This window comes from Hyperoodon ampullatus (assembly GCF_949752795.1).
Source record: "Hyperoodon ampullatus genome assembly, chromosome: 14".
Taxonomy (NCBI): domain Eukaryota; kingdom Metazoa; phylum Chordata; class Mammalia; order Artiodactyla; family Ziphiidae; genus Hyperoodon; species Hyperoodon ampullatus.
In genome coordinates, this window is record NC_136927.1 from 22,177,287 (window position 1) to 22,204,234 (window position 26,948).

General features: G+C 64.5%; 3 protein-coding genes across 10 annotated transcripts; all 3 read left to right on the forward strand.

The window, feature by feature from the left end:
• Positions 1 to 74: 74 nt before the first annotated feature.
• WDR90 (WD repeat domain 90) lies at positions 75 to 16,669 on the forward strand (the record flags this gene model as incomplete). The annotated part of the gene is made up of 44 exons (XM_079718970.1): positions 75 to 107; positions 456 to 596; positions 683 to 821; positions 1,048 to 1,139; positions 1,269 to 1,445; positions 1,535 to 1,643; positions 1,858 to 2,019; positions 2,282 to 2,396; positions 2,503 to 2,570; positions 2,949 to 3,046; positions 3,124 to 3,342; positions 3,481 to 3,543; positions 3,807 to 3,875; positions 4,463 to 4,573; positions 4,643 to 4,788; positions 4,859 to 4,916; positions 5,362 to 5,480; positions 5,573 to 5,716; positions 5,819 to 5,949; positions 6,021 to 6,137; positions 6,467 to 6,702; positions 6,909 to 7,048; positions 7,254 to 7,384; positions 7,898 to 8,028; positions 8,318 to 8,479; positions 8,679 to 8,824; positions 8,958 to 9,119; positions 9,207 to 9,247; positions 9,439 to 9,570; positions 9,716 to 9,883; positions 10,185 to 10,282; positions 10,856 to 10,958; positions 11,187 to 11,308; positions 11,481 to 11,640; positions 11,736 to 11,926; positions 12,015 to 12,183; positions 12,324 to 12,435; positions 12,592 to 12,763; positions 14,750 to 14,872; positions 15,025 to 15,199; positions 15,308 to 15,438; positions 15,546 to 15,878; positions 15,992 to 16,076; positions 16,364 to 16,669. 44 exons carry the CDS (start codon positions 75 to 77, stop codon positions 16,519 to 16,521), a joined length of 5,892 nt encoding a protein of 1,963 aa, XP_079575096.1. The 3' UTR covers positions 16,522 to 16,669.
• Positions 16,670 to 17,155: 486 nt separating this feature from the next.
• On the forward strand, positions 17,156 to 22,692 carry RHOT2 (ras homolog family member T2; the record flags this gene model as incomplete). 7 transcript variants are annotated; one of them, XM_079718478.1, is made up of 19 exons in its annotated part: positions 17,156 to 17,192; positions 17,312 to 17,370; positions 17,469 to 17,550; positions 17,633 to 17,676; positions 18,585 to 18,638; positions 19,133 to 19,185; positions 19,264 to 19,372; positions 19,468 to 19,569; positions 19,642 to 19,740; positions 19,869 to 19,977; positions 20,072 to 20,192; positions 20,394 to 20,478; positions 20,555 to 20,697; positions 20,781 to 20,881; positions 20,967 to 21,097; positions 21,194 to 21,274; positions 21,387 to 21,509; positions 21,601 to 21,803; positions 22,086 to 22,692. In XM_079718478.1, the coding sequence occupies 19 exons, from the start codon at positions 17,156 to 17,158 to the stop codon at positions 22,210 to 22,212; spliced, it is 1,863 nt and encodes a 620-aa protein (XP_079574604.1). In that variant the 3' UTR covers positions 22,213 to 22,692. The 7 variants fall into 7 exon arrangements, with proteins under 7 accessions (XP_079574604.1, XP_079574605.1, XP_079574603.1 ...); XM_079718479.1 differs by having other exon boundaries at positions 19,866 to 19,977; positions 20,967 to 21,274; XM_079718477.1 differs by having other exon boundaries at positions 20,967 to 21,274.
• Positions 22,693 to 24,410: 1,718 nt separating this feature from the next.
• On the forward strand, positions 24,411 to 26,840 carry RHBDL1 (rhomboid like 1; the record flags this gene model as incomplete). Of its 2 annotated transcripts, XM_079718618.1 has the most annotated exons (8): positions 24,411 to 24,449; positions 24,896 to 25,057; positions 25,274 to 25,498; positions 25,583 to 25,731; positions 25,860 to 25,972; positions 26,047 to 26,147; positions 26,232 to 26,292; positions 26,367 to 26,840. In XM_079718618.1, 8 exons carry the CDS (start codon positions 24,411 to 24,413, stop codon positions 26,636 to 26,638), a joined length of 1,122 nt encoding a protein of 373 aa, XP_079574744.1. In that variant the 3' UTR covers positions 26,639 to 26,840. The 2 variants fall into 2 exon arrangements, with proteins under 2 accessions (XP_079574744.1, XP_079574745.1); XM_079718619.1 differs by lacking the exon at positions 25,274 to 25,498.
• Positions 26,841 to 26,948: the final 108 nt, after the last annotated feature.

Consider the following 26,948-nt stretch of genomic DNA (forward strand, 5'->3'; position numbering starts at 1 on the left):
CCCTGTTCTCTTGCCCAGCTGCCTTCCTGTGTCCTGGGCCAAGTCATTTTGCATAGACGTCTATAAATGCCACCATGCCCCACGTGACACCCCGTAGTCATTGGCAGGTGTGTGAACCCGGCCTCAAGACCCAGAAATGTTACATAACTGGCCCTGAGATGGCGCCCCAGCCACCCAGAATTGCGGTCAGGTCTCAGGACGCCTGGTGCTGTCTCTGAATCCTCCAGGTCTGGTGGGGAGCCCTCGGGGTCCTGTAGGACATTGCTTTACCTGTGGGGCCAGGTGACTTTGCCTGCGTCTGACACACGTGCCTCCAGAGGGCTAGGTAGCAACAGGGTAGGTAGGGACAGCTCCTGCCAAGTGCAGGTCACAATTTCTGGGCTGCGTCTCATTCCCTATACAAAGATGCCTCCCAGAGGGAGTCAGGAACCTTCCTGACTTCCTGGATCCCACAGCTGGTGGCGCTAGCGTACCCCCAGGGGGTCCCGGGAGTGGCCGCAGAGGCCTGGGGGCGGAGGCCCCTTATGCCCCGGGGCACGACAGCAGAGAAGAGTAAGTGGTCGGGCAAGGTTTTCGGGCGCCCCGAGAAACAGCTGGTGAGGTGGGAGTCCGGACTCCCGGAGCGGTCACTCACCAGTCCCCGCCCCGTCGCGCGGTCACGTGACAGTCCCCGTCCCTGAAGCGCGATCACGTGCCCTGCCGCCGTGACGGCGGAAGTGGCGTCGTTGCCAGGCGGCCGTTGCTAGGCGCGCACTGCGTGCTCTGCGTGAGGCGCCCGGCGGCCGAGGCGGGAAGCGCGAGCGGCGGCGCCATGGCCGGAGGTAGCGGCGCGCGGCGGGAGGGCCGGGGGCTCGGGGCCCGGGGCCGGGCGCCGGGGTCTGGGGCCCGAGATCCGGCGCCGCCGCGGACGGGTTGGTGCTGAGACTCGCCCGGAGCCCAGTCCGCGCGCTGCGCTGGCTGTCACAGCTGGGGAGCGCGCAGACCCTGCCCCGGCCCCCTCCCTAGACCCGCGGTGGGTCTGGCACCTCACGCCCCCGTGTCCCCCAGTGTGGCAGCAGCCGTTCCTCAACGTCTTCAGACACTTCAAGGTGGACGAGTGGAAGCGGTCCTCTAAAGAGGGCGACGTGACCGTCGTGACGGTAAGTGGGCCGGGGCTCCTGGCAGCAGGAGCGGCGGCCTCTCCTCTGTCTCCTGGGCCGCTTTGCTGCAGCCCTCCTTGCGCTCCGTGGGGCTGAGCGGGACGCCACGCCTCCCGTGTCTCTCTGCAGGACAAGACCCTCAAGTGCACGGTGTACCGCGTGCGGGGCCCTGTCTCTGCTGGCAATTACATCCAGCTCCCCAAAACCAGCACCCAGTCCCTGGGGCTGACCGGACGCTACCTGTACGTGCTCTTTCGGCCCCTGCCCGCCAAGCATTTCGTCATTCACCTGGACCTGTGTACCGAGGTTACAAGCTGGAGAGCGGGAGCTACCGGTGGGCGCCCTGCACTCCTGCTGCAGTCTCCTCTTCTCACGGCCATGCTATATACCCACAGGGCAGCCAGGTCATCCGAGTGTCATTCTCCAACTTCTTTAAGGAGTTCAAGTCCACAGCCACATGGCTTCAGTTCCCTTTCATCTGTGAGACTGGGACACCCAGGAAAGGTAACATGCAGATGAGGTGTGAACGGGTCACAGATAGTCTGGGAGAGGCAGCCAGCCGGAAGGCTCAGGGGGGAGGCAGGCCAGGGACAGCCTGGGTGGAGGGGCACGTGGCTGTGGCCATGAGAGTGGGGACAGGCCGGGGACAGGTAGTGCTGTGGGCCAGTTGGTGAGGGGGTAGGCTCTGACCTTTGCTCCTGTCCTGCACACCTGGCAGGTGTGGGCTCCCCTGCTGCCCGCTGGACCTGCCTGCAGCTCGACCTGCACGACATTCTCCTGGTCTACCTGAACCAACGCTACAGTCATCTCAAGAGCATCAGGCTGTGTGCTAGCCTGCTGGTCAGGAACCTCTACACCAGTGACCTGTGCTTCAATCCTGGTGAGGGCTAAAGGTGTGCTTACCCTGCAGCCCGCCTGCTCTAACTAACTCCCTGTGGGCTGGCCTCCACGCCCTCCCTGGCACTTGGTGAAAATGCCCATGCTGTACCATCTTTGAGCCTCCCAGCTCCCAAGGCAGCCGCTGGGGGAGGTGGTGGCTGGGCTGGTGGCCAGGCAGTACCCTGCTGGCTGGCACCTGGTGTTGTCTTGTCTGGGCTGGGAGAGGGAGCTGGGTGGGCTTCCCTGGACTTTGCTCTTCGTAGCTGTCACTGTCGCTGAAGCCCGGCGTGCAAAACTGCCCATCACCCCCATACCTCGAGAAATGGCGTTCCCGGTGCCGAAAGGGGAGAGCTGGCACGACCACTATGTCCACATCCGGTGAGCAGCTCTGCCTGTCATGAGGGTGGCCGGGTGGAGGGAGGGCAGCCGGGTGGAGGGACGGCAGGGCCGCCCCGGAAGCTGACTGTCCTTTCACCCCGCCGAGGTTTCCAAGCGACAGCTCAAAAACACCCTCCGAGGCAGTTCAGAAGAGCTGTTCCCCTTCCGAGGCAGGTGGGCCTGTGGGGCCAGCGGTGACCCAGGTTCAGGCCTGAAGGGCCCATGGAGCTCGGCGGGAGAGGGGCCCTGATTCTGCATCTGGGGAGGTGAATGCAGCAGCATGGTGCCTGCAAGGGTGAGGGGAGGCCGTCTCGAGGCCCCAGGCCCAATGTGGGAGGTTCTGATTAGGGTGCCTGGTGGCTTCAGGCTTTCCAACTGGGAAGGGGGGCCGGGGACCACGGTAGGGTAGGCTGCAGCTGTTGTTGTGGCTTCCCTCCTGCAGAGTGGGCAAGGCCAGGGCCCACTGCTGCCCCCTGCCCGGGGCCTTGTGGCCACGTCCTCACAGGCTTGTCTGCACTCTGCTCAGTGGGTTCTTCTCAATTGCAGTCTTAGCGGGGCCTGTGCCTCGGCTTCTCCCTCACCCCGCGGCCTTCAGCAAACCTGTTCAGGACAGCCTGGCCCTCATGGTCCAGAAGCATGGCCCCACAGCTGTGAGTGCCCTGTGCCCTCGGAGATGGGGCTGAGGGTGGTGGCCACAGGGTGCTAACAGGCACTTGTCCTCCCAAAGTCCCGCCAGGCCCCCTCTGTGCCCAGGCCCCTTCCAGAAGTCAGCGTGTCCTGTGAGCACTCCGAGGTCTCTAGTGTGGGTGGCCCCAGTGGCTGTAGCCAGGAGCCCTTGGCCTGGGTGGAGGCCACTGACAAGCACGTGGCCAGTGACAGCCTTCACGTGTCTGTGCACCAGACGACTGTGGAGCCCACGGCCCCAGAGGATGCATCCCCACGAGAGGTGAGTGCTTTTCCCAAGGAAGGTGGGGCTTGACTGTGCCACCGAGGGGGGTGGGATGTGGACGAGGTGTGGGTGGAGGGCTGCTGGGCCTCTGTCCACTGGAAACATGCGTGGGGCAGATGGTCCCTTCCCATCTAGTCTCCTGGCAGAAAGCAGAACCAACAGGAGGAGGCTTTGGGCAAGAATCGTTTTCAACAAAGAGTAAGGAGGGGGCTGGTGCCCTGACCCCAGCCCCAGTGGTTTGGTGGGGGGTGGGCTCAGGCTCCAGGCAGGCGCAGGACTGGGGTACCTGGAGGGTCTAGCAATGTGATTGGAATTCTGGTTTCCTGCCATAGAGCAGCTGGCAGAAGGCACTAGAACCAGGTGGCTTTCTTGGGAGGCAGGCACCAGCTCTGGGTGGGGCATCCCTGGTGGGACAGGAGCCTTGCCATTTCGGGGTCTCACTGTGAGTCTGCCTATTTCAGAGCTTCCTCCCGGATCCGGTCCTGAGGCTCAAGGGGGTCATCGGCTTTGGGGGTCACAGCACCAAATGGGTGAGGGGTCCTCTGTTCTTGCTGGGTCGTGTTTCCGAGGTGGCTGTGTGGACAGCCGAGCTCTCCCAGGCGTCGGGTCCCTTTACCGCTGCGGACGCCCAGCCCTGCCCGCATCCTCACACGCTCGGTGCTTCCTTGATGTGATGACATCCCGTCACAGGCGTCCCTTTGTGTCGTGAACACCAGCCGGGTCGGTGCTCGTCCAATGGCTCAAGCTTCCAGAGACCTGAGAGCCCTTGCTTTCCCTTTAAAGCTTTGATGCGTGTCGTCCAGCCAAGTGGGGCCGGGTATGGGCGAGACTTGTCCCCTGCAGGGACAGCAGCAGGAAAGGAGGCTGTGTGCTCACCAGGACACGAACTCCGAGTCTTTGTGGGCTCTCTGGCCTTTTGTCACCTGAATCCCAAAGTTTCTTGTGTTGCAGACAGGGCTTAGAGGAAGCCCTGCCCATACCCACGTGCACCTGAGCTCTTTCTGTTCTTTTGGCACGTGCATCCCATTGACTCCTGTGCGTGGGGCTCAGGGGAGTGCTGGGGTGGGGGGATGAAGCCGACCAGCCTGTGACCTCAGCCTCCGGCCCCTGTGCACAGGCCCTGTGGACCCGGGATGGGGCCGCCATCGTGTACCCTTGCCATGCGGTCATCGTCGTCCTGTGTGTCAACACCCGGGAGCAGCGTCTCTTCCTTGGCCATACAGACAAGGTGGGCACCCTGGCCCAGGGGTGGCTTGTTCTGCAGGCACACACCCTCCCTCACCCTGCTGCCCCCCAGGTCTCTGCCCTGGCGCTGGACGGGAGCGGTTCCCTGCTGGCCTCAGCCCAGGCACGGCCCCACAGCATGCTGCGTCTCTGGGACTTCCAGACCGAGGAGTGCCTGTCCCTGTTCCAGAGCCCAGTCCACACCGTTTGCTCCCTCAGGTGGGTGCAGGGTCTCCGAGGCGGGTGGGGGCTGCGCCTGTAACACTGACCTCCACCTCTCCATCCGCAGCTTCTCTGACAGTGGGGAGGTTCTCTGTGGTGTCGGCAAGGACCGCCACGGGCGGATGGTAAGCGGGCCAGGCCGGGGAGGTGGGGCAGCCCATCCTAGGGTGCATGCAGGCAGCAAGGGTCCCCCGCAGGCCTCCCCCAGCCCCGCCGGGCACCACTGCGCCATACTTGCCACAGAGTATCTGTTTCATTCCCTCATGGATGGAGCTGACCTTTGACTGACTGGCCTCACCCTCTTCAGTGGCAAGTCCCCCACGCCTGAGCTGGGCGTGTTTAACGTGCCAGCATCTCTGAAGTTGGGTGTTTCACCCGGGGCCTCTCCTCCCCTCGTGGTTGTGTCTTCTGCCCCTTTCTGCATACACATGTCTGTGGAAGCCCCGGGTGGGCACATGTAGGTTCCTACGGGCTGCAGGGGCCAACTTCCCCACCCCCTGCAGCCCAACGCGCCTGCTTCTGTGGGAGAGGCCAGGCGGGTGGTGGGTGCTCAGCGCGGACTTGTTGCAGACGGTGGTGGTGTGGGGCACGGCCCAGGTGGGGCGAGGCGGAGAGGCCATCATCCTCACGAAGGTGCACAGCGACGTTGACATCCAGGCATTCGAGGTGGCCTTTTTCGATGAAACCAGGTGATTGGCTGCCCGCCTGCCCACCCTCCGTGCTGGGACCAGCGAGTTGTGAGCTGGCCCCTCCTCCCTGGCTAACCTCCTACCCCTCGCAGGATGGCATCGTGCGGGCGGGGCAGCGTGCGGCTGTGGCGGCTGCGAGGTGGGGGGCTGCGCTCCTGCCCTGTGGACCTGGGGGAGCACCACGCGCTGGAGTTCACTGACCTGGCCTTCGGGCAGGCCCAGGACGGCCACACACTGTGAGCCCCACCCTCCCTCCCCTAATGGCCAGGGCCCGCCCATTCCCTGCCCCGCCCCTCGGCCCCTCCGCCTTCACCTGTTACCTCTGCCTCTCTGGGCAGCTACGTCTGCAGCCGCAGCGGCCACATCCTGGAGATTGACCACCAGCGCATGGCTGTGCGGTGCGCTCGCCGCCTCCTGCCCACACGGACCCCCGGTGGCCCCCTCCCACAGAAGCAGACCTTCAGTTCAGGTAGGTAGGTCCTGCTGTGTTGGGAGGAGCGGCCCTGACGCTTTGGGCTGACCGTGCCTCCCCCGACCCAGGCCCCGGCATCGCCATCAGCAGCCTCAGCGTCTCCCAGGCCAAGTGTGCCGTGGGCTCCGAGGACGGCTACCTGCGCCTCTGGCCCCTGGACTTCTCCTCTGTGCTCTTGGAGGCAGGTGGGGCCTCGACATCAACTTGCCACCAGGGTTGCCACAGGAGGGCCGTGTCCCCGGGCTGGACGGCAGTCATGGGGCTCCAAGGGGCTGTGTCCTGAGCTGGGGTCCACCGTTGCTGAGCCCAGAAGTGGGTGGTCACAGGGGAGGCGCCTGTTGTAGCTCACAGGGAGATGGGGCTCCAGGCAGCAGGGAAGCGCATTTCTCAGTGTCCTGGGCAGGGGGGCTGGGCACAGGCACAGCATGGATATGGTCAGCCTGCCCCGGTTGGCCCAGGTGCCGAGCCCACCCCACTACAGGCCTGGGCGGTCACCAACCCACCCTGCCTGCAGAGCACGAGGGCCCCATCAGCTCCGTCCGCGTCAGCCCTGACGGCCTGCGTGTGCTATCCACCACCTCCTCGGGCCACCTGGGTTTCCTGGACATCCTGTCCCGGGAGTACAGCGTGCTGGTGCGCTCCCACGCCGCCCCGGTGCTGGCCCTTGCCACTGAGTGCAGCCGGGGACAGCTGGCCACTGTGTCCCAGGACCACACTGTCCGCATCTGGGACCTAGCAACCCTGCAGCAGGTGGGGTGTGACCGGAGGGAAGCCAGCCAGGAGGGAGGGACTGGAGGGCCGCAGGCCACACTGAGGCCCGGTGGGTGGGGCCCTGGGTCCTTCTGCCTATGTTTGGGGCCTGAAGGTTCAAGGCACTTGGAGAGAGACTGGCTCTCGGGCCTTGTGGCCAGCTGGTCGCCCCAGCCTGTCCGCCCTCACATGGCCCTGTCCTCCAGCTGTACGACTTCGTGTCTCCGGAGGAGGCCCCGTGTGCTGTTGCCTTCCACCCTACCCAGCCCACCTTCTTCTGTGGCTTCAGCAGCGGGGCCGTCCGCTCCTTCAGCCTGGAGGCCACCGAGGTCCTAGTGGAGCACAGGTGGGTGGCCAGCCGGCCCTGGCCCCACAGATGATCAAGGTGGAAGCTCCAGTGGTTTGTGGGTTCCCTGGGGAGTGTGGGAGACCGGGCAGTGCGGGGGAGGGCCGTCTACAGGAAGCCCTGCCCTCCGCTGCCCCTGGGGGTTCTGCAGGAGGTCTGGGACAGTGCAGCTCAGGGGCAAGGCAGCATTGTCTCGTGTGTGCAGGTGTCACCGCGGAGCCATCACCGGCCTGGCCGCCAGCCCCGACGGCAGCCTCCTGTTCAGCTCCTGCTCTCGGGGCTCCCTGGCCCAGTACCACAGCGGCACACCCCGGTGCCGCATCCTTCGTGTGGCAGGTCAGGCCCCCAGGCCCAGCTCCAGCCCCACTCTGGCCTCCCAGCCATCCCCTGGTCAGGTTCCTGCGGGGGTGGGGGTACGTGGCACCCCCGACTGTGGTACTGCGTTCCACAGTCGCACTACTGAGACCCCCAGAGCCAAGTGTGGTTTTAGGACTCACCAGCCCCCCAAGACTGAAGGTCGGTGAGAGTCTGTGCCCACCCTTCCCCAGGAGGAAGTGAGTACATGAAGCCTGAGCATCAGGCCAGCAGGGGAGTCGGCCCCCTCCCATGGCCACTGTAACTCAGGCCAGCCAGATGGTCACTTGGTGGTCACTCTGGGAGAGCCCCCAGCTTTCCTGGCAGTCCGTGGTGCCCACTGGGGTCTTGGTGCCAGCCCCATGGGCTGGCTGCTGTGGGATCTGCCCAGCCCAGGCTGGTGTTTTCCGCACCAGTAGGTCTCTGACCAGTGTCTGTTCTGGTGCCCCCCGCCGACCCCAACCCAGCTGACTGCCTGTCCCCATGTGCCGGCAGCTAACGTGGTGTGCCAGGAGCCCTGCCCAAGCCCCAGTGCCCTGGTGGTCAGTGGGGACAGCCGCCTGCTGGCCTTTGTGGGTCCCTCCAAGTACACGGTGACCATCATGGACACAACCTCACTGGATGAGGTGAGTCAACTGGAACCCTCCCTGTGTGCAGTGAGGGCGGAGCCACGCCAGTTTGGCCCACAGACCCCATGGGCACCCTGACCCTGGCGGCTGCGTGTTTCCCTGGGTGGGAGGCCATGCTCATTTCAGAAAGGACCTGGGCCCTGCGCCCCTCATGGCACAGAGGACATGTGAGCTGTGGGCAGCCTGCCGGATGGATGCCCAAGGCTGCCCACGGCCCGGGCCCCAGCTCTGGGGGCTCGAGCTCTGGCCGGAGATCATGGTGAGGACACTTGCTGCGCTCCCTCAGCTGCTGAGGGTTGACATCAGCACTCTGGACCTGACTGGCAGCCGCCTGGACTCAGCTGTGGCCGTCTGCTTTGGCCCCGCACCCCCTGGCCACTTGCTGGTGTCCACGTCCTCTAACATGGTTGCAGTGCTAGATGCCACGTCGGGCCGCTTGGTCCGGAAGGTGAGCCCAAGACTGTGGCTGGTGGCCTGGCCTCCCCCGCCTTCCCGGCTCCAGCCTTGGTGCCTGCAGTGCCCAGAGGAGGGGAGGCCCTGGGCCACTTGCTGCTCCTTAGAGGCTGTGTTCTGTGAGAAGGGGGCTCCCCCAACTGGTGGTCCTGTGTGCTCCGACCTTTTCCCTCAGCGATCGCCCTCTCTCACAGCTGTCCTGTGTCCCCCCTGCGGCCTGCTCTGTCCTAGCTCTCAGCGGGGATAGCCGTTTTCTGCTCACAGCCGCCGACCGGGCCATCAAGGTGTGGGACTACTCAGCACAGGCCGGCCCTGGCTGCCAGGTGTGTGCCCTGGGCGGGTGCACAGCGGGTAGGAAGGAGGGTGGAGGACAGTCCCCGAGGTTCCCCCATGCCTGCTGGGGCCTGACACTGCACGAGGTCCTCTTGGTCCGTCTGTAGTCTGGTGGCCAGGTGTCTCCAGCTGTGCCTCAGTGGCCTCTGTATGTCACACTGCTGCCCTCAGGTGTACATCGGCCACTCAGAACCTGTGCGGGCCGTGGCGTTCACCCCCGACCAGCAGCAGCTCCTTAGCGTGGGAGACGCCATCTTCCTCTGGGACGTTCTGGCCCCCTCTGAGAAGTCCCCTCCAGGAAGGCAAGTTCCTGCCCTCGACATGCATCTGCCAGGCCTCCCTCTGCACCCCTCCGTCCCACCCGACCATCTCTCTTGTTACCTCTGCAGAGTCCAAGGCTCTCCCGGGGCCCCCCCAACCTGCGAAGCTGGTGAGTGGTCCCACCACACTGGCAGGCTCCATGGTGATGTCTGGTGCTAGCACTGTAACCGCTGTGGGTGCACAGCGCTGTTCTTTTCCTGGGGGTCCCGATGCAGAGCTGGTTGGGCATGAGGGGCTGGGCACGCCTCCTGCTCTGCCCTCCCCGGGACCTGGGCTCAGCCGAGCTCCTTCCGTCCTCAGGCCTGGGTACAAGACAGCTGGAGGACATGGTGTCCGGGGCCAATGGGCTTCCCCGGCAGCAGGTGCCCATGCCATCCCAGGCGTCCCCACCCTGGCTGGACACCTGTGCCAGGCCCCCCAAGGACCATGATGGTGAGGGCAGGGGTCCTGGGAGGGCTTGGAGGGGATGTGCGTCTGGCTCCCGTCCTGATATGCTTTGCTGCTCCTGGCCTGTGGGAGGGGCGGGGGCACGGGGGTGCTGTGCTCCCTCGTCTCACTTTCTCCCCATCCTCCTCAGGCACTTTCTCCATGTCAGATGAGAGCCGTGGCCCTGAGGGTCTCCGCCAGGCCTCAGGCCCACCTGTGCTGGTGCAGAAGGAGGCTGGCAGGGCCGGTGATGGGGCCTGGGGGGCCACCGGGGGCCCCTGGGACCTTGGCAGGCCTCCCCACCCCCGTGGTTGGCCCAGTAAGCGGGAGGGGCAGCAGGGAGGGGCAGGGTCACTCATAACTGGACCAGGGCCCAGGTGCATGTACCACGTGGACTCCAGGTGGCCTAAGGACAGACCTGGCTGCCCCTGGCAGACAAGGGATGGTCACCTACAGGGCAAATGGAGAGCCCAAGGGCCCTGCTGGGCCAGGTGGGTGATGAGACGTGGCTCATCTGTGCCCTTTGAACCCAAGCGTCTGACCAGCCAGGGCAGGGTGCCTGCGAGGAGGGTCACTGTGTGGTCCCTGGGGGTTCACAGCCTCATTCCCTTCCCTGACAGGTGCCTGCAGCACTGGAAGAGCCAGGGCCCAGCCCCCCACTCGCCCGGACTCCTATCGGCATTTCACAGCTCGCTACAAGGCCTCCCTGCTGGCCAAGGTTGGCTGGGTGGGGCATCCCCATAGCCCCTGCCATCAGTGGATATCCTGGAAGCCCAGGGGTCCAGGTGGCATGGCCCTGTGGTGTCTGGGGGTACTCCTGCTCCCTGGTAGACACAGGCTCCCTGGTGTTTCCCTGGGGCAGCTCCCAGAGCTGACAGCAGCCCAGGCCTTGGTGGCAGTCACCCCACGGGTCACCCCTCCGCCCTGAGCCCCATGCTCTCACCGGGCTGGTTAAGGTTCTCACTGTCACACGATGACTGGACCCAGGCGTGTCCTGCTGAGCCCACACACCCGCTTCACTCCATGGTCCTGACTCCCCTTCACCTCCCCCACGGCAGGCGCCTCCCCGTCTCTTCCTCCTGCCTCCCCATCTGCGTGCTGCATGCCAGGCTCCCAGCCCCGCTGGCCACCGCGTGCAGACTTCGGTGCCCACGTTCCTGCCGTTTGCCTCCTCTTGGGAGCATACATCTCCCAAGGCTCAGTCCCACGCCCGGCCTGATGGCCAGAGCTTGAGGTTGGGGGGCTGGGCCGGGTGGGCCGGTGCCAGCGTCCTGGGTCCACTTCCTCACAGGGCCTCTCCTTCCCTGCTGTCGGCGATGAGCGGCTGCACCTGAAGGCCGTCATGGGTTACAACGGGAATGGGCGCGCCAACCTGGTCTGGAGGCCAGACACAGGTGGGGGCCGCGGCCCAGATGCTGCAGGGTGGGCTCAGTTCTGTCCACCCCTAGGCCAGGCCCCATGGAGGGGCCTGCAGGTGGTTTGGGCTGCAGGGTGGGCGTGTCCTCCTGGTGGCACTTCCTGCTGTGAGCAGGAGTTCTCCTTGGGATGGGGTTGGGGGTGTGTGGGCACGAGTGCCTGGGGCTGTGGGGCCAACGGGGCGGGCGCTTCCTCCCTGCCCACAGGCTTCTTCGCCTACACGTGTGGTCGCCTGGTGGTGGTGGAGGACCTGCACTCTGGTGTCCAGCAGCACTGGCTTGGCCACCCTGAGGAGATCTCCACACTGGCCCTCAGCCACGATGCCCAGGTGCCTGTCCTGCAGCCTGCCTTGAATGCCCAGGGCTGAGGTGTGCCTCGGAGCTTGGCTCCTTGAACCACGTGCGGCTGGCTCTCGCTTCCAGAGCAGCCCTTTACCCAGAGTGGGAACGGGCCCGTGGACTGGACCCTTCCTGCTGACCACCCACCCGCCTGCCCACCAGGTGCTGGCCTCTGCCTCCGGCCGAAGCAGCACTGCCTCCCACTGCCAGATCCGTGTCTGGGACGTGCCGGGGGGCTCCTGTCGGCAGCTCCTTTCTCACCACGACACTGCTGTCCAGGCCCTGGCTTTCTCGCCAGACGACAGGCTCCTCGTCACGCTGGGTCAGCAGGGCGGGGGTGGAGGATGGTGGTCTCTGGACTGCCCTGCCTGTCCTGGGAGCCCTGGGCAGCTGATGTGGTCACTGCATCTCCCCCAGGGGACTATGGCGACCGCACCCTGGCCCTGTGGAGCATGGCCACCTACGAGCTTGTATCCTCCACGTGCCTCCCAGAGCCAGTACATGGCATGGCCTTCAACCCCTGGGACGCTGGCGAGCTCGCCTGCGTGGGCCAGGGTGCCGTCACCCTGTGGCTCCTGCAGCAGCGTGGGGGCGACGTCAGCCTCCAGGTACCAGGGTTCAGAGGAGGTTTTGGAGGATGGGGTCTGGCTAGACCCCAGGGCATTGCTGACCCACACCGCGCTCGTGTCCCTCCAGGCCCACCGAGAGCCCATCCCTGAGGAGGTGGGGGGGTGCGAGCTGACCTCGCTCTGCTATGGGACCACACCCCTGCTCTACTGCGGCTCCAATGCTGGCCAGGTGTGTGTTTGGGACATGTGTGCCGGCTGCTGTTTCCTGGCCTGGGAGGCGGACGACGGTGAGATCGGTGGGTGTCTGACGGAGCCCCCGTGACCCTTGACAGCTTGGGGCTCGGTTCTCCCTGGGAATCCCAGTGCTGGGGCGGTGGACACCGTCTTGAGTGCCAGGCATCTGGGGACGTGGCTCACGGCATCTCCTGTCCCCCAGGAGTGCTGCTGTGCTCGGGCGCGCGTCTGGTCAGTGGCAGCAACACCAGGCGGCTGCGCCTATGGGCCGTGGGGGCCGTGCTGGAGCTGAGGCGCAAGGGCTCCGGGGCCAGGTGAGTGTCTACAGTGTGTCTGGGAGCTGGCACTCTGTTGCCAGCTGGGCCCGTCCCCCAGGGGACATGCTCGGGCAAGGCCTGAGCCCGTGGGCCAAACCACCTGGCTCCCTCGGCTCTCGCTGCTGCCACCCCTTTGACCCCCTGCCCCTCCAGGTCTAGCTCTGTGTTTATGGAGCGTGAGCTGACCCTTGATGGGGCCGTCGTGAGTGCAGTCTTCCACGAAAGCATGGACATGGGTGTGGTGGGCACCACGGCGGGCACACTCTGGTACGTCAGCTGGGCTGAGGGCACAAGCACCCGCCTCATCAGCGGCCACCGGAGCAAGGTGAGGCCGCTGGGCCACCGGCTTGCCACCGAGGATGTCTGAGGGGATCCCAGCCCACACAGGCCGGGCAGCTGCCGCGCACTCCCTCCATCCCCACCCCCCGGGTGCTCCCAGCCCAAGCGCAGCCGCGAGCGTCCAGGTGTTCCCAGGACCAGCTGCATCCCCGGAACCACGCGCCCCTCCCCGTGGGCACGGGGTCCATGCCGTGTCCGCGTGCAGCAGCCCCAGGCCCTGTGGCCTTCTTGACCCTTCCTCTTTCCCACCACTTTATTCTCTTGTAATTTACGTGTTGAAGAAAACTGTTCATCCACCCTGAAGTCTTCCACCACTGTTGTTGGACATGCTTCCCTGGGGTTCGAGGGGTCTGGAAGCCGGGCCAGGGTCTAGTCAGGGCCAGCCAGTCCCAACGTCACTTCCTTCTGGGAGCGTTGTGTCTCCCACCAGTGATGCCCTTGTCTGGCGGCAGGAGTTGCAGGTGGCAGTAGTCAGATCCCTCGTTCCTTCAGGAGGGAAGTGGCCTCGAGAGCTCTCAGATTTCCCGGGGCTGGGACAGGGCACAGGTAGATGAGTCTCTCCCTCGTAGACCAGGTTCCCCAGCAGCAGTCAATGTGTTACTTTCTGAGAGCTATTAGGGCTGGTGGGTGGAAACGTGGGTCTGGCTTCCCCACCGTCACTTTCTCTTGATGCTCATGGAGTCCTGGCCTCGGCTGGTGGCACGGTCTTCAAGTTGGCTCCTCAGTCTTTTTAAAAAAAATTCTACGTTCATTTGTTCAGGTGTAACAGTAGCCAAGAAAGAAACTCTTGTGTGAGGTAGTGAGGGTTACATGTTTCCTTTTTCTTTGGTAATGGCTTTATGTCGAGGTATAACCTGTGGGCCACACACCCATGTAACGTCAATGGTTTCTGAAACATTTGCAGAACTGTACAACCATCACCGCAGTCACTTTCATCCCAGAAGGAAACCCCCCACCCATTAAGCACTCACCACCCAGCCCCTGGCAGGCGCTCACCGACTCTGTCTCTGTCGGTTTGCCTGTTCTGGATGGTCCCTGTGAACAGAAACACACTCTGTGGTGCTTTCTATCTGCTTCTCTCACTGAGCATCGTGTTTTCAAGGTCCATCTGAGTTGTAGCGAGTGTCAGTGCTTCACTCCTATTTACTACTAAATACGCTTCTGTGGTACAGATAGGATGAGTTTATCCACCCACCAGGGCTTGAGCTCGAGGGTGCTGAGTTCTTGACCTGAGCTGGTGGTCACTGGTGGTCCCACTCTTCGGTGGACCACAGGTGCTCCAGCCTCTCCCTCTGCAGCTCCGCCCAAGACCGGACTTGGCTGTTCCAGAGCCTGTGGCCCCTCCAGTGGGAAATGGGCTTAGAGGTCACGGTCTGAGGCCCAGAGGGTCCCATCACTTCTCAGCCAAACAGACCTAAATTATTATTTTTCTAAGATAAAATGCATCAGGAGTTTATACTTAACACTTGAAATTCACATTCAGGACTCGGATTTTTTTTCACCTCATTGGTGCACGGCCTGTCTCCTTTTTTTTAACACCAGAGATCCTGACTCTGTGTAATCACACAACTGCTTTCTCCCTTGATACACATCACACACACACACACACACACACACACACACGACAATCTCAGCCCCACCCCCCCTGCTGTGATGAGGCCCAGGAGTGGCCCCCTGGGAGTCCCGTGTTCTAGGTTCTGTCAGGACAGTTCCTTCTGTGACGTCCCAGCAAGTGGATGGTCAAGTTCAACTGACTGGTGGGCTTCCTGCAATTTGGATTCCACCCAGGTCTAGTGTGGGGACACTTGGGAGGGAGGGAGGGAGGTCAGGACAGTTTCTTTGTGCCACATGGGGGGCCGCGGCCAGGTAGGCTCAAGGGGGAGATGGATGCTCTCATGAATGACCTGGCCATGCTGTGTTCCCTCTCTGCTTGAGGGCCACGGGCCTCAGGCAGGGTGGTGGCTCCTCACAGGTGAACGAGGTGGTCTTCAGCCCTAGCGAGTCCCACTGTGCCACGTGCAGTGACGATGGGAGCGTGAGGGTGTGGAGCGTGGCCAGCATGGAGCTGCTGATCCAGTTCCAGGTGCTCAGCCAGGTACTCGGGGGGCACCTGGGGCTGGGGTGCATGCCTGGGGCTCCGGCAGCCTTGTCCTCCCTCCAGCCTTAGTGTCTGTCTGTGGCCTTGGTCCCGGGCCCCTTCCCCGCTCCCCAAGGGAGTGCTAATGTTTTCCCACCGTGGGTCCCCAGAGCTGCCTTTGCCTGTCCTGGAGCCCCCCATCCTGCGAACGCCCAGAACAGCAGTGGGTGGCAGCAGGCTACAGTGACGGCACGCTGCGGCTCTTTAGCATCCCCCGCATAGCGATGGAGCTCAAGATGCATCCCCACTCGGCTGCACTGACGGCCATCACCTTCTCTGCTGATGGTGAGACCGGGCTCACGGTGACAGCACGGCTTCTGCCTGGCCCAGGTCACACCTTTGGGCTGAGGGCTAGGGGCTCACGAGTAACAGCGTGGTCTCTGCCTCGCCCAGGTCAGACCATCCTCTCCGGAGACAAGGATGGGCTCGTGGCTGTGAGTCGCCCTCGCACGGGGATGACCTTCCGTGTGCTGAGTGACCATCGGGGAGCCCCGATCTGCACCATCCAGAGCACGAGAAGAGAGGTGAGGTAGCCTCGTGAGCCTGCAGGGCCTGGCCTGACCGAGGGTGCTGGCAGGGAAGGGGATGGGAGAGCAGGGCAGGCGGCACCTACCAGCCTTTATGCCCCCAGTATGGAGACTTCGGGGCAGAGGGTGTGGACCTGTGGCTGGCTGCCAGCGGGGACCAGCAGGTCAGCGTTTGGGCCTCCAACTGGCTGCAGGACCGCTGTGAGCTCGTGGACTGGCTGAGCTTCCCAGCGCCCGCCCTCACGGAGGTAAGAGTCCCGGTGGCCCTGTGGGCGGTGTGCCCCCCACCCTGCCACAATGTGCTGTGCCCTCCACAGGTTCCCGGCTTCCTGCCGCCCTCCCTCGCTGCCTTCTGCCCCTGGGATGAGGCGCTGCTGGTGTGTGCGGGCCTCAGCGTGCACCATGAGGTGGTCTTCTACAGCCTCTTCCAGAAGCAGGCACGTGCACTCCTCCATGTGGTTTTGGGAGCCTGAGGGACCCAGGGCTGGGGAGGGGCAGATCTCGGGGCCACTGGAACCCCCGCCCAGTGCCTCACGCTTGCTGTCTGCAGGTGATGGAGAAGATCCCACTACCTTTCTTTGCTGTGTCCATGAGCCTGTCCCCTGGGGCCCGCCTTATGGCCATTGGCTTCTCTGGTGAGTGCTGGTGTCTTGAGTGGGACCCAGAGGGCACACCTGTGCCCCCACACTGAGCCGTACCCGTTGCCCCTGAAAGTGGGGTGAGGACACCTGCTCCAGGGGAGTCTTAGATAGGGCCAGGAAATGAGGGGTGTGGGGTGCCAGGTTCCTCCAATGAGGCACTGGCCCCAGCTGGAGACGGAGCCAGGGTGGGAGGAACCCTGGGTCCTGGAACTATACAGACACAGGCACAGGGCCCACAGCACCCTACCTGCCCCAGCCCACCCCATGCTGTCCCCTGGCAGAGCGTGTGCTGAGGCTGGTGGACTGTGCTTCGGGGGCCGTGCAGGACTTTGCTGGCCATGATGACTCGGTGCAGCTGTGCAGGTTTGCTCCATCTGCTCGGCTGCTCTTCACAGCGGCCCACAATGAGATACTGGTGTGGGAAGTCACAGGCCACTGACCCCCAGTGGGGAGTGTGGGGTCAGGTGTTGCCCTGCTGGTCAGCCAGGCACCTGGCCTGGGCAGAGGCTTGGCTGAGAAGCTGGGTTGGCCGGGGGCCTTGTGTTGGGCCAGGATGGCTGGGTGGGCTTCACCCCTCCACACCTGGCTGCCCAGGAGTGTGTACAAATTATCAAGACCTTGAACATGTATGAAGTGCTTATTGCCTCTTTATCTTTGGACTTTTGTTTCTACCTTGTACAGTTCAAATAAATGTGGGTGTTGCACTAAGGCATTGTCTCCTGGTCACTCCAGACTGCCTGAGCTCAGTTTCTGCCCAACCTACAGACCTCCTGCTCCCTGCCAGGGATCCTGACCCCTGCAAGAGCCACGGGAGCCAGAGCAGGAGCTGCGGGGGCGGGGCGGCACAGGGCAAAGGCCCCGTCCCCCTGGCCGGCGCGGCGCCGGCAGTGCCCGGCGCGCCCACGCGGTGGCGCCGCTGGGCAGCTACGCCGGTCTGGCCCGCCCGCCTCGCTAGTGCGGCTGCGCGGGCGGGGGCCGGAAGTGCAGGCGCAGCTATAGCGCGGGTCGGGGTCGCAGTCGTGGGCGGGGGCCGGGCCTGCACCGGGGTCGGGCTGCAGCTCCCGGCGGCCAGCATGAAGCGGGACGTGCGCATCCTGCTGCTGGGCGAGGGTAGGTAGGCGCCTGGGCCTGGGTCGGGTGGGGGTCGAGCCTGGTCGGGGATCTCGGGGCCGGGGTGGGGAGAGGCGCCGCGACCTTGGCCGCCGCACTGACCGCGCCGACCCGCGCAGCCCAGGTGGGGAAGACGTCGCTGATCCTGTCGCTGGTGGGCGAGGAGTTCCCCGAGGAGGTAAGGCCGAGCGCGCCCCCGCGCCCAAGAAGGGCCCAGGTCCGGACGCCGCCGCCCTCCGCCCTTCCCGGCTGTCCTCACGGCCGCGTCTGCCCCAGGTTCCCCCCCGGGCAGAAGAGATCACCATTCCCGCGGACGTCACCCCAGAGAAGGTGCCCACCCACATCGTGGATTACTCAGGTAGAGGGGCCGCCCGCCCGCGGTTGCGCCCAGGAGCGGGCGTCTCCGGCAAGTCTGCAGTAGGGTCTCTTTTTCCACCCAGAGGCTGAGCAGACAGTCGAGGAGCTTCAGGACGAGATTCACAAGGTACGGTGGGTCCCGGGGAAGGGGGTGCTGGGCACGGGGGTCAGGGCTCAGGCCTTGGGGGTATGGCTGCCCTGGCTTGATCGGCTTCATTCTCTGAGAGATTGGATTAAGGTGCCCAGAGTGTCCGCAACCTCGCTAATTCTGTTGTGACCTGTTAGCACTGAGAGTCTTTGGGGTCCCCGTGACGCACTCTGCTGGGAGCCAGGAGGAAGACCCATTCCTTCCTCCTGCATGCGTGTTTGGCCAGCCCACAGCCCTCCGTGCCGAGCCTTCCCTCTTCTGGTGGACCCTGGGGAGCAGTCTCCAAGTCCTTGAAAGTGATCCCTTGGACAGCTCTGTGCCTAGCACCCCCATTCCCCACTCCTTAGTCCAGCCCACTGTCCTGGGCCTCTGGACTGCACCGGGTGTAATGACCAGGGCTGTGGGCTGCACAGCTAGTTCTCTGCTCTGCACAGGAGGACCTGTGCCTGGACCAAGCTCCTGGTGGGGCTGCTGCCCCTGCAGCATCTGCTGTGTCCTGGGGGTGCTACTGGGCAAGGGTACAGGCCGCAGCCACTGTGTTGCCATCATCCCCTACCTTGTGCTGTTGTCCTCTGTCTGCTGTTGCCTGTAGTGACCAGGGAGCGAAGGGCTGAGGCTGGGGCTGGGGAGTCAAGTTTAAGGGTGGCTGTGTCCTGAGCCCTCAGGGGATTCGCTGACCAGAGCTGCAGTACTGGGGCCTGGTATCTGCAGCAGAAGTGGGTAGGGAAGGGCTGGCCTGAGGTGTGCGTAGCCAACAGCCAGTGACTCGGCCTGGGAGCAGCTGGAAGGGTGGGCTCCCCCAGTCTCTGAGCCCGTTCCTGTCCAGCTTGTGAGTGGAGCAGGGAGCTTCAGATCCCACCATACGTCCCTCTCCCTGCCCCCAACAGGCAAACGTGGTGTGCGTGGTGTATGACGTGTCTGAAGAGACCACCATTGAGAAGGTGAGCAAGGGAACTCTCTGTCCATCCTAGCTTTCTGTCACTGGCGCCCAGCCTGGTCGTCCACCTGTTCTCTGTTCTCTGCACACACCACAGGCGGACGCTCAGTTGACCCGGGTTCTGGGCAACTTGCACCCGTGGCTGGCCCCACTGGGGAGCTTCACGGAGCCACCCTGGCCAGGGCCCCCAGAGCTTCCCCCGAGTTCCCATGACCCTGTCTCCCGCCGAGAGCGTGGATGGCCTTGCGTCTGAATGTTTTAGGCTTGCGGGAGGAGTTGCTGATCTCAGGCCCTTTGTGGGTGTTTGGGAACTGCTAGGATCAGATGAGGTTCTACCTGCCCGCTGCTCTTCCCCACTGGTCTTGTTGCCAGTGGCCGTGACTTTGGCTCTCAGTGGCCCTCAATCTCCCCCATCTCTCCTCGAGCCAAGTGAGACTTCCACATGGGAGCTGTGGGCCAGGCAGGCCCCCATCCTCATGGCCAGGTCTTACCTTTCAGATCCGAACCAAATGGATCCCGCTGGTGAATGGGGATACCAAGAGGGGGCCCAGGTAATAGGCAGGGCTTGGGGAGGTGGGCTGGGCCCCACCAGCTCCCTGATCCCTGGTGACCGTGGGTCTCTCCCCCAGGGTTCCCATTATCCTGGTGGGCAACAAGTCGGACCTGCGGCCGGGGGGCTCCATGGAGGCTGTGCTGCCCATCATGAGCCAGTTCCCTGAGATCGAGACCTGTGTGGAGGTGAGCAGGCAGGGCCCTGGGGGTGCCAGGACCGCAGAGGCGAGGACAGGGGGCCTCCCTGCCTCCCCTTCTGAGTCTGTTCCCACGTGTCCCAGTGCTCGGCGAAGAACCTGAAAAACATCTCAGAGCTGTTCTACTACGCACAGAAGGCCGTGCTACACCCCACGGCCCCCCTCTATGACCCTGAGGCCAAGCAGGTGGGCCGAAGGCACTGGTGGGGAGGGCAAGCAGGAGGGAGCGGTGGGGGTGCTGAGCCGCTGTCCCCACAGCTGATGCCCGAGTGCGCCCAGGCCCTCACACGCATCTTCAGGCTCTCAGACCAGGACATGGACCAGGTGCTCAGTGACCAGGAGCTCAATGCTTTCCAGGTGCGCCCCCTTCTGTCTCCTGGCGGTACCCACCCTCCCAGCTGCAGCCGCACCCCACGCCTCCGCTGCCCTTGTGACGGGTGGAGAGGGCAGCTGGCTGACTAACGGCGACTTTCTCTCGGAAGCAGATGTCCTGCTTCGGGCACCCTCTTGCCCCGCAGGCCCTGGAGGACGTGAAGATGGTGGTGAGCAAGAATGTGGCAGGAGGCGTGCGGGATGACCGGCTGACCCTGGACGGTGAGGCCCGACACCCTGCCTACATCGGGCGTGGGGTGTGGGGCAAGGCCGGGCTGTGCCTGGTGTTACTCCCTTCTCTGCTTCTCCTGAGCAGGCTTCCTTTTCTTGAACATGCTCTTCATCCAGCGAGGCCGCCACGAGACCACGTGGACCATCCTGAGGCGCTTTGGCTATGGCGACTCGCTTGAGCTGACGGCCAACTACCTCTGCCCACCGTGAGTGGCGTTCGGGCTCAGGGCTCGCCTCCCATCTGTGTCGGATGGGGCCTGGGGCTCCTGGACCCTGTGCTGGGGGCCATCGGGGCGTCTCCCTGGCGGGGGGACTCTCTGCCTGCCTGGACGGCCTGTGTTCGGAGGAGGTGCCCTGCGGAGCACAAGGAGGTGTGCACAGCCCCACCCCCATCCCGGCACCCGCAGGCTCCGTGTGCCCCCCGGATGCAGCACCGAGCTCAACCATCGCGGCTACCAGTTTGTGCAGAGGATGTTTGAGAAGCATGACCAGGTGAGGGTGCTGGGCCCCACTGAGCCCCCCCTCAGCCTCCCGCCTGCACGTGTCACCACAGCTCCTCTGCCCGCAGGACCGGGATGGTGCCCTCTCGCCAGCAGAGCTGCAGAGCCTCTTCAGCGTGTTTCCTGCTGCTCCCTGGGGCCCCCAGCTCCCTCGCACGGTCCGCACCGAGGCCGGTCGGTTGCCCCTGCACGGGTATCTCTGCCAGTGGACGTAAGTGCAGCCCTCACCCACTGAGACACGGCCTCACCCTCTGCCCTGCTGTAACGCCACATCCCCACTTCTCCCGACCCCAGTCTGGTGACCTACTTGGACGTCCAGCACTGTCTTGAGCACCTTGGCTACCTGGGCTTCCCCACCCTCTGCGAGCAGGATTCCCAGGTCCACGCCATCACAGGTGGGTGCCCGCTTTCACACCGGCCCCCAGCCAGTGCCTCCCGGGCAGCCCCTCCCTCATATTCATCCTTGCTCCCTGCCCACAGTCACCCGGGAGAAGAGGCTGGACCAGGAGAAGGGACAGACACAGAGAAACGTTTTCTTGTGCAAGGTGGTGGGGGCCCGCGGAGTGGGCAAGTCCTCCTTCCTGCAGGCTTTCCTCGGCCATGGCCTGGGGGTGAGTGTCCGTGTGTGCCGTGCGTGGACCTGGGGGCCAGGGGTTCTGGAAAGAATCCGAGCAGTGAGTTCCAGGGGCGTCCCTCCTCTGCACCAGGATGCTGGGGAGCCTGCCGGGGAGCCCTCTGCCTACACCATCGACACCGTGCAGGTCAACGGGCAGGAGAAGTACCTGATTGTGAGTGCGGGGGTCCCCAGGGTAGGCCTAGAGCGTGCACGCTGAGGGAGCCGCCCAACGCGGCCCTGGGAGACCTAGCCTGTGCCCCTCTGAGGCCACCCTTTCTGTTCAGCTGTGTGAGGTGGGTGCAGACAGCCTCCTGACCGCCTCGGCCGACGCCACCTGTGACATCGCCTGCTTGATGTTTGACAGCAGCCACCCCAGGTCCTTCTCGCTGTGCGCCAGTGTCTACAAGGCAAGGTCCCGCCCACCCTGGGGGCCCTGCTGTGTAGCAGGGCTGTGGGCAGGTGTCCCCCAGCACACTCACATGGCCCCTCCCCCTGCAGCGCCACTACATGGACAGGCAGACCCCCTGCCTCTTCGTCTCCTCCAAGGCTGACTTGCCCGAAGGCGTCTTGCTGCCTGGTCTGTCTCCGACTGAGTTCTGCCGTAGGCACCGGCTGCCCGCCCCCGCCCTGTTCTCTTGTGCTGGCCCAGTCGAGCCCCGCGCGGCCATCTTCACCCGGCTCGCCACCATGGCCGCCTTCCCGTGGGTACCAGGATCGAAGCCCTTGTGTGGGAGACCCTTCCCTGTCCCATGAGAGTGGCACAGCTGTGGTGTCAGGACTGGAGTCAGTCAAGGTTGCAGGGTGGGCCTTGGTGCCCGTGCCGATGCCCAGGTGGGGCCCGTGGGGCCTGGGCTCACAGGCTGCCCTCTAGTCTGGGGGTCCTGCCATGCTGGGCACTGACACGGAGCAGCTGAGTGGGGCTCTGGGACTTTGTAGGAGACGGAGGTGGGGTTACAGCAGCAAGACTCCCCTCTTTCCTGCAGACACCTTGTCCACGGGGAGCTGCACACCACCTCCTTCTGGCTCCGGGTGGCGCTGGGGGCCGTCGGGGCTGCCGTCGCTGCCGTTCTCAGCTTCTCACTCTACAGGGTCCTGGTGAAGAGCCGATGAGGTCCCAGACCCTGCAGTCTGATCTCAGGGTGCTGGTGTGGGGCCACTTGCTTGGTGGGGGATAGAGACCCTCTCAACTTTCCTCCTGAGGACAGTCCATCTGCTGCCCCACCCCTGCCTCAGCCCCGAGGGTGGCCCCGGTTCCCAGCAGCCTGTGTCCGGCCTTGCTGCAGGTGCCAGGCATGACCCTCTTCCGTGGGCATCGTGTTGGAGGGACTGGGAGGTGTGGGTGAGGAAGTCAGTGACCCCAGACCCGAATTCTCAGGGCTCCACTCCTCCTTCCTGGTCCCATGTGGCCAGAGGGTATGAAGGGGGTAAGAAGGCAGAGCTTTGGGCCAAAGGCAGGGGCGTGGAGGCAAGAAATGGCTGGACCATTGTGCGTGCCCCCACCCCCCAATCTGAAGACAGGTCCAGGGCTGTGCCTCTCCCAGAAGACGTATGAGATTGGGTTTCCTGATTAAACTTCACTTGTGTCTTTTCCATATTGGGTCCTGCTTTCTGAGGATGACTTCTTGAATTAACTAAAGCGTGTCTTTGGTCTGGGTGTGGGCTGGGAATGTTGCTCCTGACCCCCCGCCTCCTCTCTGGGTCACCGTCCTGAGGTCTCAGGCCAGGGTAAGGACCAGTTATGGCCCAGCCGCAGCCTCAGAGCCTTTAGGTACATTGAGGTCCATGCTGGCCTGAGGGTGAGAGGCTGGAGGGGGCCTGATACCTGAGGACCCCCCTGATGTGACCCCTCCCTACAGCCAGGTGTATCCACTACCCAAGCCTCAGCATCCTGTCAGGTTGGCTGAGGTGTGCTGAGCATCTGGGGTTCTGGGATGTGCTGAAATGTCCTGGTGTGCGAGGTGGCCCTGGTCTGGGCGAGCTGCCCTGTTTCTCACACCCCACCCAGAGGCCTCTGCCCCTCCCACTGGGCAGGAGACAGCCAGAGCTCCAGCCTAAGGACAAGGGGACAGAGAACCTTCCTTGGGCTGAGGAGGGGGCTCAGCTTGGAGGTTAGGTGCTCACTCCGGCGTGCATTCTGGGCGTGGAGCAGAGGCAGTATGTGGTGTGCTTGGGTGGAGGACCTTGGCCACACAAGTACCCCCTCTACTTCCTGTAACTAGTCATTCTTTGCAAGGCAGGCCTTTAGGCCAGGGCCCCTCCCTCAGCCCTGACAAGCTGTTTCTAGAGGCGGGGGAGCTGCCTTCTCGGCAGGGGATGCTCAGGCCTGACCCAACGGGCTGGGGGTCACACCCTGAAGTTGTTTCAACCATCCTGCTGGCCCCCCAGCTCCAGTGACCTGAGGACCCCTGGTGCAGTTCTTACTAAAGCTGGGCAGGGCAGGATGCTGCTTCTAGCTGCTGCATCTGTCCTGAGGCTCAGCTGCACAGGCGTTCTGAGCGGTGCTGTCAGGGGTTGCTATGGTTACACATTCCCATAGCCTGTCACTTTCCTTATTGTAGGGGGGTCTACCTGTCCTCCCTGGGAAGTAGGGCTCCTCTCCATCCCAGCTGCGGTCTTGTCCATTGGGGGCTCTCCCCACCCCCATGTTCATGGGTCAGTTTAGCACTGTGGCCACAGGAATAGTCAGGAACCTCCAGCCCAAGTTGTGTTGGTCCCCACCCACTGAGCAGGGCCTGCTGCAGGGACCTCCCTCAACCCTGCTAGTTGCCCTGTTGGCTTCAGTGCTCGCCACTGGGGCCGTGGAGCCTTCTTGTTGCCAGGACGGGCAAGCATGTCAGGGAGGGAGGTGCCTTCAGGGAGCCCGGCGCGGGGAGTCCCCAGCAGTGGGTTGTTCTCTGAAGCCTTCCCCGAGGAGGTGGCATCGGCTCTGAGGTCCAGCCCGGGGCAAAGGGGTGGGCGCAGAAGGGGCTTGCGTGCCGCGCGTGACTCAGTTTCCCGGCTGCTGCCCCGCGGGACGAAGAGCTGCAGCCCCGGGCGGGGCGGGGGCGCCGGCACTGGAGCCAAGCGCCCCGCGCCGTTCTTGCCCGGGCACGTCCGCGTGCGGGGCGCGCGCGTGTCCTGACCGCGAGTGGCTGGGCTGGCAGCGGCGGCGTGTGCGGCGGGGGCGGGCGGCTCCGTGACGCGGCGCCGAGCGGAGTGGGCGGAGCCGGAGGGCCGGGGCGGAGCGGAGTAGTCCGCAGAGAAGCCCCTCCCGGCCGCGGCCGCCGACCCCGGCCCCCGGCCCCAGGCCCCCGGCCCGGCCTGGCTCTATGGACAGGAGCTCGCTGCTGCAGCTTATCCAGGAGCAGGTGCGTGGAGAGGTGGGGGGCGCCGGCACCGCCCCCGTTGCCGGCCCTCCGCCCTTGGGTGGGCCGGGGGGATGGAGTTCTGAGACCCTCAGCGCAGCCCCTTCTCTGCACGACCTTGGCCCCCTGCACGAGACCCCAGGAAAGGGCGAGCCAGACTAGGGCGCTTGGGAAGGGGCCAGAGGGTTGGTGATTGCCCTCAGACCTTGGCCCTACCCTTCCAGGATGGGCAAGGCAGAAATGAGGTGGGGAGACCGCTGGAGAGCTAGCGGAGCTGGAGGCCGGGGACCTAGGTACCGGTGCCTACAGCTAGCTCCTGGGACCATGTGGGCACAGGGGCCTGGACCCAGGGTGCTCGGAGCCTGCCTCTCCCGCCTGACGTGGCTCAGCCCTGTGGTCGTGGGGCCTGGCCCACCCTCAGACCTTGGCCGCTGGCCCCCCGACCCCAGCAGCTGGACCCTGAGAACACCGGCTTCATCGGCGCGGACACCTTCGCTGGCCTGGTGCACCGCCATGAGCTGCCCCTGGACCCGGCCAAACTGGACATGCTGGTGGCCCTGGCCCAGAGCAACGAGCGGGGCCAGGTCTGCTACCAGGAGCTGGTGGACCTGGTCAGTGCCACAGTGGGTGGGCAGCTGGGGTGTGGGCGCAGTGCCCTGGCTGGAGTGGGTTGGGCAGGCGGCCCCTCCTCCCTGCCCTTCCCATTGGGGAGGGCTATAGCCATGGGGCAGGGCTTCAGACCCTGTGATGGACGAGCTGGGTGGACCACTCAGGAGGGGCGGCCATGGGGGGAGTATGGTGGCCTATGCCTAGGCCCCGCCCCCCAGATCAGCAGCAAGCGCTCAAGCAGCTTCAAGCGGGCCATCGCCAATGGACAACGGGCACTGCCCCAGGACGGGCTGCTGGACGAGCCAGGCCTGGGTGTCTACAAGCGGTTCGTGCGCTACGTGGCCTACGAGATCCTGCCCCGAGAGGTGGACCGCCACTGGTACTTCTACCGGCACCGCAGCTGCCCACCCCCCGTGTTTATGGCTTCGGTCACCCTCGCCCAGGTGGGCCTGCCCGTCCACCGCCCACCACCCCGGGAGCCTCTCTTATCCTTGGTCTTGCCTGGCCCCAACACTTGTCCCTCCCAGATCATCGTGTTCCTGTGCTACGGGGCCCGTCTCAACAAGTGGGTGCTGCAGACCTACCACCCTGAGTACATGAAAAGCCCCCTCGTATACCACCCCGGCCACCGTGCTCGGGCCTGGCGCTTTCTCACCTACATGTTCATGCACGTCGGGTGAGTGGGCCCACCTCTGGCACCCCTCAGATTGGATTGGGAGGGCTCAGTCTCTCGAGGTGGGGGCAGGGGGCTGGTAGCCCCCTGGCGGACCCCACCCTTCACACTCATTTGCCCCATACGGCCAGGCTGGAGCAGCTGGGGTTCAACGCACTCCTGCAGCTGATGATCGGGGTGCCCCTGGAGATGGTGCATGGCCTGCTCCGCATCAGCCTGCTCTACCTGGCTGGTGTGCTGGCAGGTGAGGCAGGTGCGTGCGCCCTGGCCACCTCACTGGTGGGCCTCACCCTCACGGCTCTCCCCTTGCTCACACAGGCTCCCTGACCGTCTCCATTACTGACATGCGGGCCCCTGTGGTGGGGGGCTCCGGCGGGGTCTACGCCCTGTGCTCTGCACACCTGGCCAATGTCGTCATGGTAACGGGGCAGCCCCTGCGGCGGGGGTGCGGGGAGGGGCCCATAAGGCCTCCCTCACAGCCTTTTTTATTCACACCCCATCAGAACTGGGCTGGGATGAGATGTCCCTACAAGCTGCTGAGGATGGTGCTGGCCCTGGTGTGCAGTAAGTAGGGAGCCAGGGTGGAGGGGCCTCAGCCTATGGCTAGGGTGCCTCTCACCTGCTGCCTCCCTCTGTAGTGAGCTCCGAGGTGGGCCGGGCCGTGTGGCTGCGCTTCTCCCCGCCACTGCCTGCCTCGGGCCCACAGCCCAGCTTCATGGCACACCTGGCGGGCGCGGTGGTGGGTGTCAGCATGGGCCTGACCATCCTGCGCAGCTATGAGGAGCGCCTGCGAGACCAGTGTGGCTGGTGGGTGGTGCTGCTTGCCTATGGCACCTTCCTGCTCTTCGCCATCTTCTGGAACATCTTTGCCTACGACCTGCTGGGAGCCCACATTCCCCCGCCACCCTGACAAGGGTTCCCAGGGCCACACCAGCCAGGGCGCAGCATCCGTGGGCCAGCCACTAGGGAGGCCTGCATGTTCGTCCTCTGTGAATGTATGTCTTGAGGCTGCTTCTTCCTGGTGGGGGCAGGTGGCCCCTGTGGCCCACTGACTCCAGGCCAAGCCTTACACCAGCCCTGGCCGCCCCCTCCCAGGCCTGGAGGGATAGGACTGCTGGACTGGGCTGAGTGGTGGAGGTCCCCAAGGGTGGCCCCAGAGGAGACCCTGCCCTGGCCTCTCCCATGAGACTTGCAGTCTGAGCCTTTTTGGAGAATGAATA